Source organism: Tauraco erythrolophus, chromosome 2 (genome assembly GCF_009769465.1).
Source record: "Tauraco erythrolophus isolate bTauEry1 chromosome 2, bTauEry1.pri, whole genome shotgun sequence".
Classification (NCBI taxonomy): Eukaryota; Metazoa; Chordata; class Aves; order Musophagiformes; family Musophagidae; genus Tauraco; species Tauraco erythrolophus.
Window position 1 is genome coordinate 30352096 of NC_141466.1, and position 20499 is coordinate 30372594.

At 37.2% G+C, this 20499-nt stretch overlaps 1 protein-coding gene across 2 annotated transcripts; it reads right to left on the bottom strand.

Moving 5' to 3' along the window:
• Positions 1 to 329: 329 nt before the first annotated feature.
• CASP8AP2 (caspase 8 associated protein 2) lies at positions 330 to 20352 on the bottom strand. Of its 2 annotated transcripts, XM_009992709.2 has the most exons (9): positions 20301 to 20352; positions 19070 to 19150; positions 17150 to 17250; positions 15877 to 15951; positions 14499 to 14614; positions 9412 to 11936; positions 3934 to 6898; positions 2061 to 2160; positions 330 to 700 (listed from the first exon to the last, which is right to left on the bottom strand). In XM_009992709.2, exons 1-9 carry the CDS (start codon positions 20347 to 20349, stop codon positions 644 to 646), a joined length of 6069 nt encoding a protein of 2022 aa, XP_009991011.2. In that variant the 5' UTR covers positions 20350 to 20352; the 3' UTR covers positions 330 to 643. The 2 variants fall into 2 exon arrangements, with proteins under 2 accessions (XP_009991011.2, XP_086487413.1); XM_086631287.1 differs by lacking the exon at positions 15877 to 15951.
• Positions 20353 to 20499: the final 147 nt, after the last annotated feature.

Below are 20499 nucleotides of genomic sequence, written 5' to 3' on the forward strand. Positions count from 1 at the left end.
TTCTCCTTGAAACCCACTATAAGCATCTGACAAAGCAGCAAGAACCACCTGTTCCTTACTATCGGAATCCAGTTACTAGATAAGCAGCTTTTGGAATCATTGCTGTCGCTGCCCTGCCTTGTATTTTACAAGAAAAAGGCCTAAATTCTTAAAACATGTTTCAAGGTAACTAAGATGGTGTACCTGTCGTTTTCCAGTTATTATCTACCAACTGGATTCCAAAGCATTCTTACTTTTTAAAATAGTAATTCGACATCACCATATGCAGTGCTTCTGACAAGTTAAGCAAGAGCCAGTGTTTTCACTTGCCCGCCCACCCACCCCACGTCCTTGCTTATAGAACGCATTTATCCAACAGGAGATGTTCCTCCCTTGAAACGATACTGCTCCATTTGTATGTGCCCATTCTTTCCTAGGCAGTTTGTTTGTAAAGTTCCCTCTGCGTTATTCTGATGAAGCACTTCAGAGGAAACATGGTCAGGGAAGTAAGTAACTAACGGTGCATCAGATTTCTGATGCAGAAATACTTGGTATTCTGACTTGGATACTTCCCAATAATCCCACCATATGAACGCAGAGGTTGTAGTCCATCATTGCCGGTAACAGCTAAACCCTGTAATCATGAAGCAACTTGGTGGTAAGTTTACTTGCACTTGGATTTCTTGAACAGCTTCATTAACTGCTTGAATCTTTCTGAAACCTAAGGGAGGACAAAAACCAGACACATCATTAAGTCCCCAGATTTCCATACCTACCAAGACAGACTAATCTGACGGCATAAAGGTTTTTTTTGAAAAAAGGCCACTATTTTGTTTTTTATTTGCTTCCAATAAATTTTAGCAGGAGAAATTCAGGAGCACTGTTAACAGGTTAATGGGATGTAGGAGGTCTTCCTATACCTTTGGCATCTGAAACAGCCTCCAGGTTAATCACAGAGAGCTAGAGCTAACTACTGGTTTAATACAGGTTTCCTTATAACAAGGAGATAAGAAATGAAGGCTACAAAGTCAATTAGACTTGAATTTTCCCCAGGTATAATTGAGTAAAACTCAAATGCAAGAACAAAAGCTTATTTTGTACTCCACAAAAAGCAGTTTATTAGTTATTGTCTACCCTCTTATACAACAGTTGTTTCAGGTATTTATCAGAGTAGATCATGGAGTAATCTGCCTACTAGAGATTTTAGAAAACTGGTCTGTAGATGAGAGTCAAACATCTTTTAGTTGAGCATAGCTACAGTTTACACAGCAACCTCATTCAATTCTAAGTTGGTGTTTCTTACTGCTACGTGCATATTGCTGTATCATATCTACCATCCACCAAATAGCTAACTGGGAAGAGTGGCATAAATGGACAGATAACTGTTTTATCCAGCCATCCACCCCAACAGCTTCTAAACCCCGCAAAGACTCCGTAACCATGCAACACAACATTCTAAAAGACAAATCCCCAGCACGCAGGATTTCCTGACTTAGGATGTTTCTATCTTTTTAGATTTGCAGAAGAGAGATTAAGAGAGCACTTCAAGACACGTATAAAGTTATATGCAAACCTCTGGAAATATTCTACATCGATTTGACATCTGTGTCTTTTGAAGCTTTGTAATTAAACAGTGAAAGAAAAAAGGAAACATTTTCATGAAAAACGTCCTTTCTGAAAAATCCTGGTATTTTTTTTCCAGCTTTATTTTTATTTCTCTTTTAGTACATTAAATACGTAAAGGGTTTGGGTCTCTCCAAATTGCTTTTCTTTATCTAAGTGCTGATTCAACAACAGAAACAATCTTGTTGTCCCTGAGGATTACGATCGGACACAGCAGTTTCAAGGTACCAATCAAACAGGTACTGAAGAATCCATGGACCATTAATATCCGTATAACGTACACTTTTAAAAAGTAACAACTGGGAGAATCTCAGATTCTTTTTTCAAGAACCCTCCAACAAAAGACATGAGGAAAAAACAATTCCAAATTAGCAGCTGATTTTCAAAGGTTTTTGTTCAACTGCAATCGTAAACGTAGCAACACAGTTGTTACCAAATACAAGAATGACAGCACCTACCTGATTTGGGCTTTTGTTCAGCCTAGTGGCTAAGGAAATAAAGGTTTTGCTTGATGGCCCTTTTCTCTGACATTCCAGTAAAATTTCTCGGTCATCATTTCTATAGCAAAAATGCATTTTTAAAATATTAATACATATATAGTACACATGTACATAACAAAAAAGAATACATACGGGCATACATAAAATTTTAAGTATTTCCAAACTAGGGAACGTGAGTTCAAACAGCAGCAAGGAACCTATGGAGGATCCTCCTCTCTACCAACACAGAGTAACAGAGTCAGTACCAACAGGTGGCAGTGGAGATGATGCTAGCCTGTTAGGAAGGGCAGGGTTATCACCATAGAGTTTGCCCAAAGCCAAGGTCATCAAAGAGTTTTAAGCTTCTAAAGCTGACATTTAAACTTGAATTGAAAAGAACTCATCAATTCAGCAGGGGCCAGCAGTTCTAGGCGGACTTGCCGCAGTTTGCATGGCTAGGCAGCAGCTTTCATGTTCAAAAATTAAACACAGAGGTGTTTGACTTCTCTAAGTGGCTTAATATAACAAAGATACTCAGAGCATATCTACTATTCACATGAGAATAAAGGACCAGGAGTCTATTCTTAAGTGTGTCACTGCTTTGCTGTTTGTCTCATTAATGAATTTGGGTACGTGTAAAATGTATATAGGCACAGTCATTATACAGTAGCTACTATGCATCTGTGGTTGAAACCTCCCATATTCCAATAAATTATCCTTAATTTCCTCTATTTTAAAGAAAAATGTAATTACTAAGTATTTAAATAAACTTTTTTTTTTAGAAATAGTTCAAAGATGGACAAAGGCTGTGACACAGAAAACCTATTCTGTAATAATAAAACTGTAATAATCCCTTCCTATCTTATTGATTTCCACGTTATTAGCTTTCACAGTCTTTTTTCCATTAAGGAGTTGATTTTCTGTTAAAATGCTACCTAGAAACTTACTTTACATCTGAACTATAGTTCAGAAAAATTTATCCTGAAAATTTTAGTTATATTAAGCTGCAGCAAGAACAGCAAAACCTGCTAACTATAGTTTAAGGATAAGAATACGCAATAATGTTGCACATATCTTCGACACGTATAGTCACCTCATTTGTCACCCACATCCTACTAACTGGAACATAAGGGCTGAATGGCCAACTAGTAGATTTAAGCAGAAATAGAGCAGCATAGACTTCAAAACAGAAAACTATTTGCTCTCATGCCCTCTTGCAATGGGGTAAAGCTTTAGCTGCTCCCCTTCAACCAGTCACCAATGCTTCCAGGCCTTGTAGGAACATCAAAGACCTCCATCCCCTACTAAGCCTGGCTGGAATTTCTGGACAGGAAAGGAAATGGAGAGAGGAAACAAAAATTACAGAGCAGTGCAATATAGTAGGTCTTGTTACCTTAGCATATAAGATTTAAAAATAAAAGCAAAAAACACTCTTATTTTGGGAGATCTGGGTAAGTGACGGAGTTAGTTAATGATGTATGGAAGCCACCTTTCATCAGGCAAATCTGATTTAACCTACCTAAGAAATGACTAAAAATTGTTCTCTTCCAAAGGCTTCTAACAGGATTACATGAAGTCCTTAACCTCTTAAATATGCTTTCCCCGGACAACTGCTACGAAGAAGCATAACATAGACTTCGGCACTTTTCAGTGGTATTCTAAGAGAAGACATCAACCTCATAAAGCCATCCTGCATAGACAGAAGGCGGCTCCCACTCCACTATTTACAGAAGGATGTAGAGCTACCAAATAACTTCAACAATCAGCTAAATATCCTTTTCCTCTGACTTTTCAGTGTATCACGTGGCTTAAAAAACCCTAAAACAATCAAAGAGATCAAATCAGAAATTACCTCGTCCAGGAAACAACTACTTCTCCCTTCTTTTTAATGATGTTTTTGGCATACAGACTAGGTAATGATGCAGATGAAGTCAAAGGAGAAGAGTCTTTGTTCTGCTGCAACTCATTCTTCTTATTGGAACATAGTTTGGGTGCTGAATTTACCTCTTCAGTCTTCGCATCGCTTGCATCGCTCCCTTCACCTGCTGGTTCAGTTTCTTTTTGTTGCCTTTTTGAATTGCAATTCTCTCCGATGGCCTCCCTTTTCCTTTTTTTGCTAGTTTTATTTATACTAATCTGGCACCCTACATCAGTATTTGAAGTGGATTTTGTTTCAAGATTGCATTCATCTGCTACAGTCTCATTGGAAAGGTCTTCTGTTAAGTCTATAAATGCATCGGTGCACTCTTCCATTTCTTCCTTTTTATCACTAATTTCTGGGTTTCCTGTAGAAGTTTCCTGAGTCCTGTTATCCGCAGCGGATTCCGCTGCACAACAGGAAGTTTCACTAACAATGTCATCTGTTAGGTCTATGTACGAATCTATACTACATCCTACTACAGCAGTAAAAGAAGCTTGAGATCTAACACCCATTTCATTTACGTTTTCAGATTCTTTCAGTTTGTGTGCCTGAGATCGCTCAGAGCTTTCATCTGGGCTTCCAGCGTCATGGCTCTCCGTGTTTGAAGATTTGCTACAGGGTCCACATAACCCAGCAGTTTCTTCCTTTCCAACACTATTATGCGACTCCTTTAGAGGCTGAGGTAAGGCAGGATTTTGCTCTCGACCAGTGCTGACATGATGCAACTGATTCTTCTTAACCACATGCAGTTTGACAGCTTCCTGCACGGTGGCTGCTGTGGCACTCTGACTGTCCCTTTCTTTCTCCCCACTTCTCGTTTCTTCTTTTTCAGTCTTGGCTGAGGATGTCCGCCCTTCTTTCACCAAAGCCACCTGATCAGATGCTGGTGAGGTAGATGGCACGGCACGCCTAATCTTTACAATGAAATGATCATTGGATTTCTCCATGATTACTGCTTGCATTGGTAGGCTGGGGCGACACTGAAAACCGGGAGCAACAGGCCGACTTGTCCATGATGAAGAACAACTTGATTTACTGCTTGAGTTATCAGATTCCAAAGCCAAATGAATGTCTTGTTCAGTGGCATCCTCCTCTTCAAGAAGCGCATCTTCGCTGTAATGTGCGCTGAGAACACCCTCCGGAGTTGAAGTGGCATTATTCTCAGGTTTTAGGAAGCTGAGGTGAGCATCTGATTTCAAAGGTGACGGAATAGTTAAGGAAACAGCCAAATCTTCAAGGAGGATAGAAGAAACAGAAGATTTATTCTTTTGTAAATTGCATTCATCTTCTTTACATGAAGCTGCATTTGTAGGAACCTCAAACATACAGCTTTCATCTAGTACATCTGGATCAACTGAGGTCTGAAGCCGGGATGCTAAAGAGGGAGCTCTTACAGGTGAAACAATAGACCAGTTAATATCCTCTACTGGTCGAGATTCCACACAAGCCTCCTTTGGAGCAATCTCTTGCACCAGTCCAGAAGCACTACCTTTGCACTTATGAGTGTCTAAAAACTGTTTTTCTGGAGTCCTGAATTCCCACTCATTTCTGTCGATATTGCCACCATTTTTTTCCAAGAGATCAGAACCTTGCAATAAACTTTTGAAAATTTCACCCATTTGAGCATCACTTACAAGATTAAATGTAAGACTGGACGCTTGTTGTTCTGTGAGAAGCTCATAACTAAGATCAGACTTGTTAGCATCTCTGGATAGCTGGAATCCTTCCTTTTCATATTTTACACCCTTCAATGGAGTGAGAGTGCCTTGTAAAGTATTCTCTTTAGAGAGGTGCACCTTGGTTTGGGAATTCCTGGTGTTATCAATGGAGTTCAGACATTTTGTAAAGGCAGCTTTTGGTGCATCTGCTTTATTATTCTCACGGTGACACTTAGGTCGTGGGTAATCTGTAATTTGCTTTGAAAGGATATATTCTTCAGGCTTTTGAGATCTGGCTTTCAGGGACTTCCTTCCAGATCTTTGCACATCATTTTTATGACTGATCTTGTGCTTTTGTTTTTCTGCTCTTTCAAATTTCCCTTCCTCACTCTCATTTCCCACATTTCTCACATCACATAGTTTTATTATAATTCTCTTTATCTTTTCAAATAAGTAATCAAGCTGTTCATCTACAAATTTCCATAACTGTTTTTTCATATCTGATACTTGTTGTTCAAAAAGACGGTCCACTACTGCATTCTTTTTAACTTGCTTAAGTTTGGACTCTATAATATCACATATATGCAATTTTAATGTCTCACCTAACGTAGACATCTTGGAAAAGTTCAAGTATTTTATTAATGATGTAAAGTTTATGATACCAGATTCTATAATTCTGTGAAAATGCTGAACTGGGAACTGTACCTTGAACTTCATATAATTTTTCCTCATCTGTTTTCGTATAGCTTTTAGCATCTGCATGATTTCTTGTACATTGGAAGGTTCAGCAGTAACATGAACTATTTTTTCAAGACAAGCAATGCTCACAGTTTTACTTTTCTTTATATCCTTTGAAGACCTGAAAGTCTGATTTTTATGCCCCTCTCTGTTCTTCTCTGTACTTGCTTTCACAGAAACAAATTTTCCATTATCTTCATTGCAACGCACAGTTTTGCTCTTTTGATTCTGTGGGCTGCTGGTCAAATTTCGTGTCTCAGGAGAAGCTTTTGGTCTTGACTTTCTTGTATTTTCAGAGTCTCTTTCTGGTTTAGATTTTTCTTCATCTTCATCACTACTTATGATTTCTCCTTCTTCTATTTCATCTGAAGAGATACTCAGCTGGGACTCCATCTCTAAGTGTTCATCAGACATGCTGCCTGGCTTTTGATTTTCTTTGTTTACCTCCTGCGACAAATTCTTTGAGGGACAGACGACAACCGTACTTTCAGGAATTAAACCTATAAAAAGAGAACAGTTTGCTAATCACCATAAAGAATGCAATTATAAACGGACATTTTCAGAAAAACCTGCAACATTCTCTTCTGTAAAGTGACTGTTTAGAACTGTTTGGATCTGCCAATGACAACTCAGGAAGTTTGAGCTATAACAAGCTTGGGTGACTTGCTTCAGCAGCTGCTAGTTTAAAGGATTTTTCTGAGCTTTGAAGGGCAAATAAGACCTCAATATTTCACCAAAAACATGTGATCTATCTCACAAATACATCCATTGAAAACAGAAAAATCTAGCAGTTTTGAAAGTTTTTGATCAGTTTTGAACTTCTTTCCATTTACTTAAGCAAGTTATCTGAACATTGCACAAGCTAAATTTTAATGTTAACATCATTATGGACTAATATTTACATACAACAGCTAGTTTTCTTTTAACAGTTTCAGAACAAAAACAAAATGCGAAGAAGAAAGACCTGTTAATATTTGCATCCAACTATCTTTTCCAGAGCTCATAAAAAGATTTGAGTCTTTCAATAAACTGAATTACTGAACGAGAAAGGGTACTAGGCACTGCACACATGACACAACTCCTACTTCAGTATTTGATGCATTTAAGATTACTAGCACTGTAACTAAGCACAAGAGCATAAAAAACTTTTTTCTTAGAAATTTTGGAGAAAGCCTCCAATTCAGGTTCCTGAATGACAAAAATGAGATCTGTGAAAGGAAAGGCTAAAGTTCTGCCCAATGCAGTATGCATTACTCTGCTTCACAAGTAAATTTATTAAATGTTTTGTATTTTTTAGATATCATTAAATATGTATTTAATCATTATTTAAAATTCAAACCAAATGCTACTTTGTTAAGAAAAATAAGCAATTACAGTTAGCATGTTACAAAAGATGAAAAGGCAAGCTCATTTCCATTGTACAAAAATTCCACTGAAGTGTTTATGTATTGATTAATGAGACTCGCAGTTAATTTTAGGCTTGCTGGGCACACTAGTTAATAAAACACCCTTATGTTCAATCGCACATAGATTAGACTGCTTAATGACCTCTAACAAACATTTAATCTCATAAAAGACCATAACTAAATTGATTTCTCTAAAAAATGAACTTGTGATTAACAAAGCAACATTTGAAAATGTTTACTTTATACAGATTCTACTGAAGCAAAAACATGTTCCACCACTGCCTCCATTTCAGTTTTACAAGTATCAACACCTTCTCAAACTAATCACGTCAATATTTTGACAAACCAAAGCACCAAATGAAAGTAGTCAAAACAAAGTATTAATACATGTACCCCTATCCTGTAGAACAGTAGAAAGGTGAGTACTGGACTTCAAGGCCAAGAGAAACCATAGCCTCCTGTCAATTTAACGGATGCAGAACATTCGACACGCATATCATTAGTCAGATCACAAAAGACAACCAGGCATCCAACTTCAGAGCTGAAAATCACTGCTTTGAATTTAGTAGCAAGTTCTGGACAGGATGGATCTCTCTAATTAAGTAACTCGGGGAAACAGTACAAAATTAGAAAAATACTTTTATTTGATGTTCATCTGCTGTGATCTCAAAGCTTTCATGTCCCCCCAGGTTTTTCAAAGAATATAAACTACTGTAGGAATGAACTATAAACTGCTAAAGGAATTCACACTTCAAGGGAGTAGCTGTCTCAGGCACAAGAGACAGAATTCCAGAGTAAACCAAACTAAGATTTGCAAAAAGACATAACCATTATGCTCTGAAACATAAGAAAAAGGATTTAAATGCCACTTTACCATTCCAATTTTAGTAGGAAACCTAAACTTCCAAGAAAACTTATTAGTTGCAGCAGGACATTACAGGAAGAATTAAATTCACGTAAGTAAAATACGTAAACTTTGGGCCACTTATTTTCTCTCCCTGTGAGTGCTGTCATTGTGTTTTATCTCCCTGCCATCTTATTTAGGAGTTAGCTCTTACTTCATTAATGATAAATCCTAATGTTCTATTTGTTTTCCCCACTGACTGACTCAGTTATAAAATCTATACAAAAATTCACACTGAAATTAATTCAGCTGGAGAGCACAGCCTTCTCCTAGCTGACATTCCTAGAAATTAAGTCTCCAGCTTTCTCACAAATAAATACTTGAACGAATATGATCCTAAATAACTTTTGCCTCTACAATTTCAGAGAAAAACCTAATGAGATCTACTCAGAACTAACCGAAATTAAGGAAGTTCTATCTACTTTTTTTAGAAGTTAGTACATAACTCTTACTTCAACCACTCATCTGTCAGTAGCAACAAACTCAATTTTTTTATAGCACTAATGTTCAATCAGCTACAGTCTTGGCTACACTGTTAAATGGTTCCACTACAAACAAAAAGGAGCACTGAGAATTATACAGCTTAAGAAGAAACAATTTGCATTTTTGAGAAAGCAGTCAAAAGAAGTCATTTCTGCTTTCCATGAATGGATCTTCTAAGCCTTTATGTAGAAAATAAATTAGAATATACATATACAAGTACCTTTGTTGTAACTCTTCACAAGACCTTTGCAGGGACTTTCCAACTTCAGTGCTTTAGCCAAAGGGCGCATTGGACTGTTCAGTGGGCTGATTGCCTTTGGAATATACCTCAAGTGGTTGAGATCAATGCTCAGTATTGAGCTGTCATCATCAACAGAAACTGGGTTAGATTCCCTCTCTTTAGTTCTAGGAAACATCTCACCACTAAGAGAAGATGCTGTTACACCAATTTCACTTAGGTCTGGCTCCAGATCACAAGCATTCTGGTCAACTAATGGTTCACTCTTATCAGTTAATATCATTTTGTCAAGTGACCTAGATGTACTCATATTGATTTCGCAGATACCCTTTTCCTCAGCGGGTCTCTCTTCTGCAGCCAAGTGATCATCATCCTTCACTACCTCCATTAAAGAATTCGGTTTTGTTTCGCTAGTATCACCTGCGACATCACAGGACTCCAAGTCACCAGAACTTTTGGCTTCTGAGTCATGTAAGAGAAGGTTTTGAGAGCCACGTTGGTCTGCTGAACTTTCTATGTCAGCAGCTAGCCATGTTTTATCTTCCTCTTTCTTCTCTGCTGCTGACTCTGGAAGGGCTCCCATACTTTCATTGGCAGGTTCGGATTGTGCCACTTCTGCTGCTGGTAAATTAACATCTTCCATCACACCCACTGTCATAGGCAAGTTTTCACACTCTGTCACACTCCCTGCCACCTCCAGGGGCAAAGATTCAGAGTGATTCAGATCCATCACTGTCACTGCTGAGGCTTCCAATTCAATCAGATCATAAGCCTCTGCTGCCAAAGACAACGTTTCAGCCTGCATCTCACCAGGACCCAGTACCTCTGCTGGTCCTGGCAGGGCCTGGGGCTGTACCTGACCTGCTTCTGCCGCTGGTAAGGTTTCTGAGCCCAGTTCATCAGTTGCCACTGCCGGCAATGCTTCAGACTGTGCTGAATCTGCTGCTGCTGCTTCCAAGGCTTCGTTTTCAGAACTGACAGAAACGGTCAGTGCTGTTTCCACATTGTTTTCAGCTGCGCTGTCCAGAACTTGTAGTGTCGAGTTAGTTCGCTCTGTGGGACCACAGTTAACAGGGTGGGCAGAATCTAACAGTTCTGCCTGCAGTGTGTGCTCTGTACTTCCCTCGTCAGTGGCCTTTTTGGAAGGTGTTTTAAGTCCACCTGTTGGAGAGAGACATTGTTTCTTAGCAGGAGAAAGAGTTAAATTTAGCTTTTCCATAAAGCTAAGTTTTAAGTCTTTGCTTTTTGTCCCAGTGTGATTACCTTTAATTTTGGAGATTTTATGGTCTTTTAAGCTATCTGCTGCTCTGTATGTTTCTTCTAGCTTACAGGACTTATTTCTCTCACTTTTTGTAACATCTGTATCTTTCTTGGATTCTTTTCTAGACGGGTGAGAAATCTCTTTTGCAACTTTTCTTTCTTTTTTAAAATGTCTATTTTCATCCTGATTGTCTCTTTCCCTTTTCCTTTTTTCTTCAGTTCTGTGTCTTTCTGATTTGGAATGTGCTGTTTCCCATTCGTACCTACTACTACTTTCCTTCAAGCGTGTATGTTTATGCTCTCTGCTACTGGAATTAGAAGGTGAAGTCCTTCCTTCTCGGTAAGTATGATCATTTGTTCCCCTGTCTTTCTTGCAGTCAATGTCTCTTCCTTTTCGAGACTCTTCCACGCGACATTTGCGTGATTCATGAAGACTCTTTGAATGTTCATTCTTTGAGTGTGGACTAGTCCCTCTACCAGACCTCCTTGCTTGCTCTTGTAGCTTTTCATTTGGTTTATTTTTTTGGCCACCATTTTTTTCATCTTTATCATGTGTTTTAATGTCTTTTTTAAATAAATTTTGTGATCTCTCATCAGCATACAATTCACCTTTTGTTGGAAATCTGTCTTTACTGGTAGTTTGTTTCTCCCAGAAAGAAACACCCCTTTCTACTCTTCTTTCTACACTTGGACTGCATTTGAGTTTTATGCTCTGACTTTTTTGTTGTGACTCGTTTTTACTAGCCTTCTCTGAAACACTTTTCAGCTTTTTCTGAGGATCTGAATTCCCCTCCTCACTGTCACCACTGTTACAGTTAGCATTGTTTACAGTGCTTTGATGTACTTCTCTTTTGTATTTGTTGACATCTCCCCTACTATACTGTTCGTTACTTTTCATTTCTTTTCTTTCCTTTCTGTTATCCTTGTTGGAACTATGGTCGTAATTTGGTAGACATGTATGAGTACCATTGTTGCAGAGCTCTTCAGGAGGGTATCTCAGTAAATTTGGAGTGTTTCTTTTTTCAGAGCTAGTCTTTCCAGTGTCCATATTATGAGATGAGTAACCGTGGTGTACATCTTTTGAACAGTCATTTTTCACTCTATGCTCCAGCTTTACACTGTCACCTAAATCAGAAGGTCTGAATTTGGAATCTTTTGTTTTACACATCTCAGAGCACTTTCCATTAGTTGATCCTGGAAGGTACGTTCTGGTGAAGCTACTTCGATGACTGGGAAATTCCGATAGCCTGTATTTAAAAAAGAAAAAAAGTTATATTATTTTTAAATTTATTTAAACATAACTAAAGCTGAATTGCAACGAATTCATGTCTCTCAAAAAATTTTCATGCTTTCTCTCAGCTTCAAGTTGAAAAAAAGATGAGATAAAACCAGAATTTTATTGCCATTAGCACACAGCAAAAGCATATAATATGTAAGCACATTTTCCAAATGAAATTCATCTAAAGAAAAAGCAAGATCTGTGGAAAAATACTGTACTGTGTCTAATTAATAATTTCAGTAATTCAAATTAGTATTTTATCGTCCAGCAGTAAAAAGAGCCTTCCCCTAAGAAAAAAAAGTTGTTCTTCTCAACAGCATTAGTAATTTAAAAAAATAATAGTAATAAAAAGAGCAAATCAGTAGTTTACTATTTGGTAAACTGGCAACCAAAAGAATAGCTATAATGTGACTGTGCTGACCCTACCCAATAAGCAAATAGCTATCATGTTTGGAACTTGCTGCTAGCTACAGAAAACAAGTAGTGAATTACAATAATCAAGCCTCATCAGGGGCACATGCTACTGCTGCAAGGCCATCAAAATAAAAAGAAAAAAAATAAAAAGGGCACATGTCGCCTGTATGGCCTGAACTCTTACTCAGTACTGGCAGAACTCAAAGTTACCTCACCAGAAAAACAAACAAACAAACCAAACTAAAAAAACCCAGACACTTTTTTGCTATATTCAACAAAACATTTCATTAAAATGACATGATTAAAGACAACAGCAACCTTCTTAAATACTCTCCTACTATCTAAAAAGAATGACTATGAAATCCATGCTGAAGGAAAGAGAAGTAAAAGTCACACCAACAAATGATGGCAGCAAACCACCAAATCTATTGTTCCTGTTTAGAGAGTCAAGGATGAAGTGGCTGCTACACACAGATATTTGGTTTTGGCCTGAGATTCTATGTTGACTCAGTGTCCAGTTGTAAGGAATCAGTTCAAGTGTAAAATAATTCCATAGTTATCTCCAATACAAAATGGAGTTGGTTTTGCTTTATAAAATTGAACGCTTCCTATGGGCCGATACAGTAAATTTAAACATGTAACGATCAGCTTCTAAAACTGGCTTTACTCCAAAAACATGACATTGTGATGTGAACTGAACGTTGAACTACAACGCTGCAGCTGTTGTAATCCAAAACCCTTTCCTATATTTCTGTTTAATTTTGAACTATACTGACAAGTTTTCACCGTCCTTTAGGCTGCATATTAAAGCTGCATACATGTGTGATGAATGTAATTATGTGATTGTATCTAAGTGGGAGTTTTTGGGTTTGTGGTGGGGGTTTTTTTAGTTTTGATTTTTTTTTTTCCCTTCGGATAAGCACTAACAATTTCCCTCAAAGATACTATCTTTGAAGTAATCTTTACAGACAGGTAGACTGCTTAAATATGAACTAATTTATTATAGACCATGCAGCAGACAAGGCATGCTTCTAAGACCCCCAAGTGCCACTTTCCTCACAATTTTCCATGATGGTTGCCTCCAAAATACCTAGATCAAACACTCTGTTCATAAATTTTCATCACCATCAAAAGGTATTGCAATGGAGTTTACAAATTCTTTAATGAGGGTGAGTATTCAAAACAAGAAAATATTTTTCAAATAATTTAATTTAAAACCCAGAATACTGCACTCGAAGGTATGAAAATGACAGCTATTACGTCAAAGCAAATCAACGGAAAGAATTACACACGTTAAAACCTCTGGACCTCCATCAGATCATATCTGGTAGTTTTCTGTATTTATTAAAAAAACGTATCACATAGTTAACATGCATAGAGCCTCTAGCACAGTAACATCAAATGAACCTGCTTCTTTATGACACCTTTTGGTGCAAGAAAATACCAAATGGTCAAACTGAAATGCAAACAAATCAATGACATGGCTGATGTCACACAAGTGACCTTGTGATAAGCTAGGGGTTGTGAATCTTGGACCCTTGCTCTGGTTTCAAGGGGTTCAGAAATATTACACTCAGCTACACTCCCACCCACACTTTATATTTTCAACTCCTTGCAGTAAGATTAGTAGTACACAGGAATTAACAAGAATCCTCTTGCTGCTTTCCCTCAACACTGGAGACAGGGCTTTCATACCTCACCATGAAAACACTGTACAGTCTCTTTATTTATTTTCATTTGTTGTCTGAAAAGTTCCTTGGAATTCACATCTGAGATCATAAAACAGTAGTTCTGAAGCTGAACTAGCAGATAACATCTTCTTTGAAAGACACAAGATAAGTTAGACAACCCATCAGGAATCAGTCACTAAACAAAATAAACAAAAAGAGAATTCATTCCTCCTTGTTGTCTTAATTAGAAACTAAAGACCTTCATCAAGCAAAGAAAATACATACCTACTTCCTCTGACTGTACCAGTACCAAGCCACACACACACTTATTCACTAAGTAATTATTTTTTCATTAGTTTCACTTAAAATACACACAAAAGTTTCTTACAAGTATATAAACATGATCAGACAAAGAGCATGCTTTCAGTTCCACTGTTCAGTTGTACCTTTGATGGAGATTACTGATTTCTTCATCTTTACGGTTAATTTCTACTCTTGCTGTTTTGAGAAGTGCTGAAATATTCTTTTTGAGAGCTTGGTTTTCTTTCTGTAGAATGACATTCTATTTTTAAATATATACAAAAAAGAAAAGGGAGGGGTGGAGAGAGAAAAAAAAACACCACAAGAATTAGCTTGGGCATCCAAACATACAATGAAAACAGTGCAAGACAACCATTAGAAAAAGTCCCATCACATGCAAACTGACAGTAGAACACACAGCAACTGTTTTGAAGAAGTCAGAATTATTGAGATCCAAAGGAGTGCTCTCTCTCTTTTTTTTTTTTTTTTTTTTTTTTTTACATCACTCACATTGCTGCTCCTGTTTGTGTTCCTGGTAATTATTTAAAATATGCTAAGCATACATCTTATTAAAAATGAAACACAGAATAAACCAAATAACCACAGAGCTAAAAAATTATAATCCTCCTTTTTGCTTCATTCTTTTACTCAATTTGTTGCTTTCCTTGTCACTATGCCAATGAGAGATACAGCTTTTGAGCACTTTCAGAGAAAGAGGGTAATTGTATTTCTTTCAAGGTATCAAACCCAACTTTGGGTGCTCTATCATTCTAGCATTTCTAGATATAATGTTCTAGAACCCTATGTGTCAATCCTAGAGATAGCCCTTTCTCTTAATAATTGTCCTCAGCAAAGCCTGCTCGGAAAAGCAGATATTGTTTTCTGCAACACTGCAACTAAGTGTCACAGAGCAGAAGCTGCTTAACATTGCAAAGCATAGAACCTTTGGGACTTATCTGCAATACGCAGTAGAGCATGTTACAGAATTGCCCAAGATAATCTAATTATAAAGAATGGCACAGCATGGGCATACAAGGGCAAGCCAAGGAGCAGTTTCGCCTTATCAAAATGGCGCTATGCTCAAGGCAACACAGACGTCCTCTTCCAGTTCTAATGACAGCTGAGGCACCTTTGCAACCCTCTCCTTAGTGCATTAAAGGCATATTTTTTAAACAAGAGGACTGGATACTTTCCTGGTAACTATTCATTTGACATGCTTATTTTCTAATTAAGGAGATGGAAGATAGTTTTTAAGCAACTGAAGTCTTACTACATGTAATATCACGAAAAAAGTGAATTTTCCTATTGATTTTGTCAGTAGACTATCCCACCAACTGTCCTTGGCAGAACAAGCTCCTACAGTAGTACAGACAAGAACAAGCTCCTCCTGTAGTGCCTACAGAGGTGCTTTACAAACCGTACACGTGATGGATTAATTCTAGGAACAATATGAAATTAACTCTCAAAGCAATATTCAGTTTGGTTACATAAATCTTGACAATGTTGCCATTTGAACTATGGTACCTGTGCCTGTATTTCTTTAAATTTCTTCATCAACTCTTTAATTTGCTGTTGACATTTTCCATATTCTGCCTGCAACTGTCAAAGAGAGAATTCACAGCACAGAAGTGAACTTAATTACACAGAAAAGTTACTCCTCTAGATTTAGATTTAGTTAATACAGCAATTTATATTACAAAGCTCTGTTTTTTCCCAAAAGTAACACATTAAAGCCATATTAAACAAAATGCTTCAATATGCTCCAACAGGTGTACAAGTCTCTAAAACACCACAAACACTCAGATAAGAGGAAATCTATCTGCGCTTGCCCAACAGTAATAGGCTAGAGAGTAACAGGAAGCCAGATTACTGTGAAATTAAAGACACAATTATCAGGGAGCAGGAGTTCTCAGAGTCCTACAGGTATGGATCTGTTTGTCAGATTTTATATAATACAAAACAGATAAGAAAAACACAACAAAAAGTTACCACGAACAAACCTGGACTGCAAAAGCAGACTGCAAAGGACATGCTCCTGTTGAGATCACAAAATTAAATAAAATACATTTGGCATGAGCCCTTCTTTAAAAGCAGATGGCAACAAAACTTTCACAGAAGAACGGACAACTTCCCTATTGTCACGCCTGACAGTCAACTGCTTTCAGACTTTCAAAGCGACATTTTCATCACTTAGTAGACTCCTGGAGGTTTTGCTCCTGCTTCTTCTATAGCCCATTATATCTGTGGATGTCTTTCCTTTTTACTCCAAACCACAAGTTTGAGTTAAGATCTGTCTTATGGACCAGGATAGGTGATGCTACGCAAGTAAGTGTTCCACTGATTTGCTAGAAGCAGTTGCCTACTGCATGGTTGTCTTCAGTCTCAAGGACAAAACTTAATGACACATAAGATCAATCCACAACCTATCCGCTTCGGCCTGCTAAGATTTGTTGGGAGAAATGTCAAGACCGGCTTCATATCAGATGTCTGAAAAGTATTTAAATAGAAAGAAATCACAGTATATTTTCCCATAATGTAGCTGATCCACAAACTGCAAGTAAAGTTCATTAAAGGAGAACACACCACGTCACAGAGTAAGGGGTTCACTTACTGATAAACTTGTTGATATAACATTTTCTTAGCACATTCTAGTTTTCACTTCTTTATTTAAAAAGTGTTTCCCTGTTTTTCCAATAATGTGAGCATACTGAAAACATTTTTTGCACTTTACATGAGAAAATTTAGAACAACAAAACCCCAAAACACCAGAATTATTTTTTGTCACATTAATACACACCTCATTGTAAGATGCTTCCTTTGCAGTCCCTTCTTCGATTAGTATCTCATCAAATAAATTTAAGCTGTTTCCAGCTGGTGTAGAATTTGGAGCAGAATTGTCTGCAGAGAGAAAATTAATTACAAAAAGAAGGTGGTATTTTTCTAGACAGGTTGCACTGTGTCACTGAGGAAAACCTACGCTCTTATCTGGAGAAATTCCTATTCTGAATTTCAACATTTATGCTAGTTTTATGAGAAATACTTGATCTGCTTTACACTGACATAAAAGGTAATGATGAAAATTAAAGTTCAACTGAAAACACTGTGTTAGAAAAATTAAGGGATATAGAGGACTCCTAACAACAAAGACAGGTGCATTTTATGACTGTCTAGTAAGTTAAGTCAAAGAACAGCTAATTCACAGTAAACCTATCTAATTTACAAAGCACCTTAGCAGTGATCTGAGGTTCCACAACTCCAGAGCCAATAGATAGCAGAAAGCTAGAATAAATATGCGTATTATACAATTCATTCAGCTTTCGGCTAGGCTGCAGATAGGGAAGGCTTGCAGTTGAAAAAAAATTACTAATAAAAAGAATACTTAGATGCCAATAAGCTACACATTCACAAACACAGATCGGTTCATCAGAATCGAGTGGAGTTACTGTAGAGTTGGTATGGGGATGAATACCATGCTTCTTGTGTTGAACAAATATTCTTTGCTGCTTTATATTCCCTCACAAACGTGAACTCCCTAGTTTTAGATCCAAAGAAATTAAAAAAACTCAAACACCACAAACCCCAAAACCCCAACCCAACACCCAAACACCCCATTTATTTAGATAATGATGCTTTTTCCTCAAATCAACCCGTGCGCTCTGTTCACCAAATACACATTACTGACAGGACCTGACTTATGACACCTCTGAAATATAGATTCATTTGCAGACAAATAAATGAAGTTAGCTATCAAAGCTGTGCTTCAACTCTTTGAGCAAAACCATAATGCAGAGTATCATTAACACAACGCAAGATGACATGCGAATAACGTTTTATCTGCAAACGGCAAAAATCTCATCAATCCTTTTTATTTTAAGGAAAAAAATCCTTCACAACTAGACTATATAAAATGTTTGCTTTGCATTAAGTTATTCCTCCTTGCACCTTTTACATTTACTAAACAATGCATCTCAGTATGCGAAATATAGGCTTAGAAAATACTCTTACATGCTATAACAAACACAAAGTGGAAAGAGAGAAAAAGATCTATAGATGCTTTATGTCTGTAGGATATAGTATAGTCCTTCCATAAAAATTCAATGGCCTTACAGTATTAAGGTCAGTAGAGAAACACTCGTTTAAAAATTAGAAAGAGGATTTCATTAAATGGAACACTAAGACTCCCAAAAAAGAACATGTGCTAGGTCTATTTCTTTCTTACCTTCAAAGAGGTTAATAGAGGAAATTCATTTACATAAGCATGTGAAATTATTGAGAAAGCAACAAAAGGTTAAAAGTTATCTACTGAATGTACTGTATCACACAGAGTATGTTTTGGAGCTCTCACTGAGGATTTAGTGATCAGTGACTGTTAGTTCTTGTCCTGAAGCTGCTTAAAACCCACAAAATAAAGGTGCTTTTTCCAAGGTAAAATATCCCGTATCAAGGTATAGATACAATAGCTGAGGCTTCTCTGCACTGCTTTACATGTCCAAGTTTCTTAAAATAGCCAGTATCACATGAAGACTATCTTATAACCATTCAGCTAACAGATTTAAGAATTCTCTGCTGTATTTATACAGAGTGTAACATACACGTCTTGAGTTTAAACAAGTAGCTCACTGAAGCATATGTAACTGTTGTTTTACTTGAAACCAGTCTACGAAGCACAGAGACTTTACAATGCTCCAAGCCAAGAAGCAAGATACATTCAACCTACCAGGAACTGTCAAAGTGTTGTCCAAGCCATCGTAAATATCCACTGAGCTCTCATCACCTTCCTTGGAGGGGGAAACTTCAACTAAAGCAAAAAAAAACAAAAAAAAGGTCAAAGTAAACATTTAGTAAACTCCAACTTCTAACCTCCTCATAAAATAATGATAGCTATGATCCTAGAGCAGTACAGTGTAGTAAAAGTAGGAGCATAGACTAGTAAAAGACAGGAGGATTTTACCCAGCAAGCTACTGCTGCTGCAGAGAAAAGATCTTTAGACATCAGGGAGTAAAGACGGTCTTGTAAGATCAATTCTTTTGATTTGATCTTACATCAATTTTACAGGAACTTTGCATGAAGCAAATCATATGGCTTGAAGTACAAATAAAATTTAACATTATCAACTAAGTCAATTTGATCTGAATTTGAGGCTGTTTTCTAGAATACATTGAATACAAAAGTTTTACAACCCAGAAACAAACATAAAAGAATTAGTATGATAAAACCATTACTGTTAAAAGTAGCATTTCTCACTAAATAACAGAAAGTATTGTAACAGTCTGTATTATAATTCAAAGAATTTGATTTAGTATTGCCATCTCTTCACATGCTAACTGATTCTGCAAATCTATTTACATTTAAATCTCCTCAGTCTCTCTTCACATCTTTTTCCAAGGCTTCTTATCACTCTCATCTCCTCTTTGTGAATCTCTACAGTTCTGCAACAAATATTATTACTACAAAGAAAAATATCCACATGCACAGTCCTTCAGTGGCTGGAAATCTCACAAACATGCCTCAGATCAACTGCAGAGCTGGAAACTTTAGAGTACCTTGACTGCTGGTACTACACCAGACAACAATGCGTTTGCTTCTACCAACAGCAAACAAAGGAACAAGCTCCCTTACATGTCCAACTACATGTTTCATAAGAACACAGTGAAGGTTAAATTATACACTGCACAACACAGGGGAGAGGCAGCTCCAGACATCCCGTCAAAACCTATTAGAAATCCAAAGTACACAGTTTATGGTTTAAAATTAAATCTTACTAATGGGATACGGCTTACACTGATATTGTGCCACAGACATTTAATTACCGTTGAAACTCATCAGTATTTGACCTGACTTAAATGGTTTTCATTTAGTTTTCAAAGTTATTTTCAGACCTATTTATTTTCGTAAGACTGCTTGTGTTATTTCACTGCAAAACAGAAAGTAATCTAACGTGTCTTACCACCGGAGCAGTTGCCAAACTGTCCTGGTCCATCCTCATCTGTTGCCATGATACAAACCCCCTATGGCTTCGCCATCTATGAATAAAATATCAGAGGAAAGACAACAGATTAACTGGCAATTTCAGAACAACATCACAAAACAGAAGCATCTTGAAGTAAGTCAATTACACCAGAGCTACCTGTGGCCCTTGCCGTTCA